General features: G+C 37.2%; 1 protein-coding gene across 5 annotated transcripts in view; it reads left to right on the forward strand.

Annotated features, from left to right (window-relative positions):
* Window positions 1-5568, forward strand: part of LOC139691375 (rho GTPase-activating protein 15-like) — a 1001962-nt gene extending 996394 nt beyond the window's left edge. For all 5 annotated transcript variants that reach the window (XM_071589170.1, XM_071589169.1, XM_071589171.1 and 2 more), the window contains exons 13-14: window positions 1999-2104; window positions 4500-5568. In XM_071589170.1, coding sequence (XP_071445271.1) covers window positions 1999-2104; window positions 4500-4680 — 287 coding nt within the window. In that variant the 3' untranslated portion in view covers window positions 4681-5568. The remainder of the gene's footprint in view (window positions 1-1998; window positions 2105-4499) is intronic.
* The last annotated feature ends 432 nt before the right edge of the window (window positions 5569-6000 follow it).

Here is a 6000-nt window from a genome sequence, read left to right on the forward strand (position 1 = left end):
GTGTGTATGCTCTGATACTCTGGGACGGCTTGAAGGGATTCATTTGATGTATGAATAGTGAACTCTTGATTATCTGTGCGCTAATAGTTGCATGATGGAGCATGGATAACTGAAATATGAGGGAAATATGGTTTTCATATACGAGGGTCATCCGGAAAGTAGTACCCGTTCGTGAAATAAAGACACAAAAGTAAATATTAACAAACATAAAAAATTTTATTTGAAAGAGGATACTTTAAACTACTTCTCAACATAATCTCCAAGCAAATTAAGGCATTTGTCATAACGTGTGACAAGTTTCTGTATTCCTGCTGCATAGTCCTTCGCCGCCAGCTCATTGAGATACGCGAGGGACCCATCTTGCACAAATTTTTGCATAATGCAGATGGTGTTTAACAATTTCATGAACAATTGTTCGAGAAACATTGGGAAAATGCTCACAGATGTCATCAATTGTGACGCGCCGATCGTTCCTCACGAATTCGTCAACTGAGCTCACCAGTTGGTCTGTAATGACAGACGGTCTCTCCGAACGCTCATCGTCGTGTGTGTTCCCCCTCCCCATGTTGAAGTTGCGACACCACCGCCGAACAGACGACTCGTCCATTACATTGTCTCCATACACCTCCTTTAATTGGCGATGAATATCACATGGGCGAACGTTTCTTGCATTGAGGAATTTAATCACTGCCCTCACTTCACAACTGGCGGCGTTCTCAATTTTTTTAAACATTGTAAACAATCACAGAAACAACACAGGCAATGCTAGCGTCACGGAACTTGGCTCAGAGAAGGCAGACAAGCCACTGAAGCTATCTGACCTCGTCCAGCGGCTACTCGCGTCGTCAGCACTTCATGCGGCACGAACGGGTACTACTTTCCGGATGACCCTCGTATATAGATACAGATACATACAGAGAGATTATTTTTTCATTCCTTGTATTTGCATCTTTGGAAAGTACACTTTTTTTCCATTATTCAGGCATTTTCATAAGGGTGGAATTGAAGAGTTTTACAAGAACACTGAACTTTCATAAAGTGTATAGCAGAACATATTTTTCTCAGAAAGCTAATCCAATCTCATAGCAAGGAATAAACAAATGAATGGCCAAAGACAAATTTTTGAAAAGGCTCACCGATACGGATTCATATTCATAATATGGTACCAATTAAAATAATGCATTGCAGATTGCTAACGACACATTTGTTCCATAGTAATACTATGTTATTTCTTTACCTTAAAGGAGACCATGAAATTCTCAGGGCAAATGAATGCAAGGGAAACAATAAATAGAAAATGCGGAGAGTACAAAAATGTTTAAACTAAAATATTAAATACTACTGACAATTTGAATTTTATTTTAATCTTTCCTGTCAGTTAATTGACAATTCTTTCAAGTCATCGGTGTAGACATTGGTACTCATAATGAGCATGCATCCTCCAATTTGCTTAAACCCTTTGGTGCCATTTTCTCTCCAAAACTTACCACAGTTTACTCTAGCAGGCCTTCGATTTGATGGTCAATTTCAGCTGGATGGTCATCTTGTGCACAAAAATATCTAGAACCATAATTGAAAAGGAAATTGTACAATTGAAATTGTTATTATTTGGTATTCTACCATTTAAGTAGGGTTTTGTATGGTTATAGGCTGGACATAATTGCATTCCTTAGCCTGACCTAACAAGATGCAACCTGACACCCCATTCTACAACAAAGTCCTTCTTCATCTTCGTATACTTCCTTCCTCCCTGCAGTCCATCTAACATGCCTTCCCATGTCTTCCCTATTCCTGCCTCTTCCTTGCTTGCCCAAACTTCTCCCCTCTATCACAGTCTTCATCATTCCTTCAAAATTGGATTAAAAATAAAGTTATACGCAGGTCTTCACTGGATAATGTGTGTGAAATCAGTTATTTTGGTAGGAAGACATTAAAAAATTGATGAATTTTATGCTGATGAAAGTATTTTAAATGATATGTCATTTCTTTTGCTTACAGCTAATGCAAACAGGAAGGAACAGTTACATGAATTCAAGGATATAGTGAAGATTTTACCTGTGGCCAACTACGATACCCTGAAGTTCCTTTTGCAGCACTTACTAAGGTGATTATTCATATTATTTATACTTCCAGAGACAATTTACCTCTTGCGTTCCCACTAAAGTGTGCAGCTTAAAATGAAAGGCTTTTTGAGTTAGTGTATACAGTCATTTACAGGGATTTACAATTACCATGTATGCTCATCTTGCTTACTAAGTATATTTTTGTCTTACCTAATGCCTATGTCCAACCTTGAATTTTCACTTTAAATTTCAATTTTTTAAATGTATATTGTGTAGAAGTAGACCCTAGTTTTTTTCTGTTTGTACTGCAATGCTGATTTCAGTGAATTGATTAAAGTATAACTTGTGAACTTTTGTTAAACACAAGATCTCAGGTAGTAAGGGCTGCAAGAAATAATTTTAACTGCAGTTTTCAAGCTATAAACAATTGAACTTTATTTCCATCATTATGATTGATAATAAGACTTTGAATGAACTCTGAAATTCACTGCCAGTGTTGCAAGTACTGCTACGATTAAATGGTTTTTACCACTATGCTGCAAACAAGCAGTTAGCGGTAGCACCAGTGGATTTTGTGGTAGTGAAATGGTATCATTTTAAGGTGGTAATTGCAGTGAATTTCAGAATGTGACCTTGAAGAAGTTTGGCTCTCATCTCAAATAGCATCTTTATTTTATGAATAACTCTCCTGTGAATATGTTGACACTTGATTGTTTCTTTAAAATGTTATATTTAATGGTCGACTTAGGCATTAGAATATACATCAAGTCAGTAAAAAAAGCCCATTCTTATCCATTAGTTTATGCTGCCCACTTGAGGGCTTTAAACTCTTTGAGTTCAGGGTTTCGGTGATTTCTGGAAGCACTACTAGGTCAAAAATGGAGTAATTGAGATTTCTTCAATCAAATACACAGCCCTCAACAACAATTATTTAATTTAAGGAATTTTTTGGGAGCAGCACTATTCACATCTAGTTCATACTTGAAAAAAGGACAAATCTATGGAAGACATATTGGTCTTATAAGGAGGTTGGGAACTATGAATGTATAATAAGGAGTGAAAAGGCCACAAATTAATTACTATTTCATCTAATTCAAACCAATCAAGGGGTTGGCATGTCAGCAGTCAAGTACGTGTGTCATATCTAAATCAGTATCCCAAAAGCCCATTGCAGGGGGTTGAGGTTAGGTAAATTATTGTGTGCAGTAAAGAATCGTGTTTTGCATTGGTCATCATTGCTTATAAGTGGCATGGTATGTAATATTTTTTGTGTATCTTCTGTCGAGCCCTGACTATGCTGTCTCAGGATCCCATTTTCATGAATTTGATACATGTTATACTGTTGAAATATAGCAAGGACAGAATGCAAACTAAGTTTCATAATTACTTTCCTGTCTCTCATCTTTTATAGAGATTTCATTTGCTTCTGGCTCATATATGGTTTTGAATAGTGTGGGGGAATTTTTGGAAAAATAGATTTATTTCAGATAATGCTCCAATGCCTCGAAATTCTTCAAGGTACATCCCTTAGACCATCGATACACATTTGCCAGTGGCTTTTACACGACTCAGCGTTCCCTGGTAGATGGATTCTGGAAGGTCCTTAAGGGCACAAGCTTCTTTGTCAGCTCTTAGGGTTCCACGGTGGTGTCCTTTGAGGAAGGATTTCACTTTTGGGAATACGAAAGAGTCTGCTGGTGCCAAGTCAGGACTGTAATTGAGTTGGAAAATTGTCATGATGCCATTGCAGAATGTCTTTGCGCTCAACTCTGCTTTTGGTCATCCGGCAAGACCTTCGGGATAGGTTTAGCACAGATCTTTTTGCTGCACACTAAAAACTTTCCAAATTTTCAGTTACAATAGTGTCCACTGTCATGTTGTCAATACCAATATGATCTGTGGTCATGTGCACACTTAACCATCGGTCTGAATTTGGTACTTCCTGCACACATCAGGAAAAAATTGTTATTGATACTTTTTATTCAAACCTTTTACTGTATTTTTTAGTATTAGATGAATGAGATGACAATACCATGCTGTATAGATAAGATTGAAAATCTATCGATTTGGGGTCCTTGATATCCCTGAAACTCCTACTTTATTCTGATACTTTTAATGAGTACATTCCTTGCAGTATAATTTGTTTTAAAAATATGGAAAAGATTTAGTATTTTCCAACAAGTTTCAGGTGAACTGAAAGCTTAAGTTTCTGTGTTTACAACATAATATCGATAAAATGACGAGTGAATAGAATTATTTGTGGAAATTTTATCCTTAGGTATTTATAAATGCATAGCAATGCATTAAATTAAATTTGAGTATATTTAGTCCATTTTTTTCTCCAATAAATTGCTTCTTAGTGTGTCATATTGGTCGTCTATATAGCAGTTTGCAATGACATTGTGAAATTGTCATTTTTTTTTGTTTCCGTTACAGAGTTACCAGTTTCCAAGAGTTCAATCGAATGCATATCGCCAATTTGGCGATTGTTTTTGGTCCGACCTTAATGTGGCCAAAACAGGAGTCGCTCAACATGGCCCTCGACCTGATGCAACAGAACCTCGTGATAGAGTGCTTGCTGCAAGAATTCGACACCATATTTTCTTCAGGAAGGTGATTGGCAGGAATACAAAGACTTAAAAGTCAGACTCACGGATAATGTGATGTTATTCGGATACAAGCGTTTCGTTGGTGAAACACTTATGATCAGTTGTTGAAGTGCATTTTGTGCGATTACCGCAGTTATCCATAGCTAAAACTGCGGGTGAATCTGAGCTGGGTGAGATAGAGGAGAGGAAGGAGAAATGAGGAAATTAAAGCAGTTGATGTAAATTTAAAGAAAATTTCGATAGAGCGCTTGCATTAAGCTCACTTTTCTAGAGAGTCCGCGAAATGCTGGTCGATCCATGTATATAAATGCCAGAGGGTGTGGTGTGTGAAAGGTAGCGCATGGAAAATGTTTTGTGTTGACTGAACCATGTTCTTGCCGTCTTTGCTGTTTCGAGATGCAGTCCGTTTGCTTTTCTAAAGAGGCACTATTTAGAGGATGTGTGCAAGTGTCTGGAGCAGGATGTCTATGCCCAGTCCATGATGATTGTGTAACTATAGTCATGCCTGACTTCAGGGAAAGTTTCGGCGCGAAATGAAAGTTTTGATGCGTCCCAGTTGCAATGCTGGATGTCTCGGAATGGAAGAGATGGATGCGGGACCACTACTATAAAATGTGTTTAAAGAAACTCTGAAAATACAAGTTGAACTGTCTGTGATATTCGTTCTGGCTCACTGGGGGGAGGGGGGCCAGTTGTGTCTGATTGAGAAATGATTTTAGAGTGGAGGAAAAAAGGATTGGAAAAAAAAGTTTTATTTAATTGCAAGGCATGTGTTTTACTGTGCTCAAGTTTCAGTTCTGGTATTGTTATTAATATCTGTTGCGTGGCATAAGAAACCACCATTGTTAAAATGAGATTAAATCATGATTAAAGGGCACATTTTAAGTGTGCATCTTCCTGAGAGAGACTTTCTATTTTGAAGTGTATCCCAATGCATGCATCCGAGGATTATTATTTTAAAAATTAAAAATGTTGATTGGTGTTCTATAAAAAATCGTTTGTAATCAAAAGTTTAGCTATCTGAGGATTCGTACGTACCAGGTTTCTGAATTTCATCCAGTACCGAACTATGTAGTTCTTCATTCCATTCGATGGTCCATGTGTTGACTTTTTTCCATTACATGCTTCTTTTAACAGTTCATCATTGACCTTCATCTGTAATTCTTCCTCTTGGTATTCCCTTTGGTTATTGTCTTTACCATTAACTTTTGTCCCACCTAAATTTATTCAATTAGCTTTCCTTTTTTTCTTGTGCCTTCAGAAGATGTCTTCCGCTTTTTGGAGTACTCTTGTGTTTTCAATTTATGTACATCATTCTTGTCTCTCAT

This window comes from Hetaerina americana, unplaced genomic scaffold (genome assembly GCF_022747635.1).
Source record: "Hetaerina americana unplaced genomic scaffold, ioHetAmer1.1.p SCAF_33, whole genome shotgun sequence".
Classification (NCBI taxonomy): domain Eukaryota; kingdom Metazoa; phylum Arthropoda; class Insecta; order Odonata; family Calopterygidae; genus Hetaerina; species Hetaerina americana.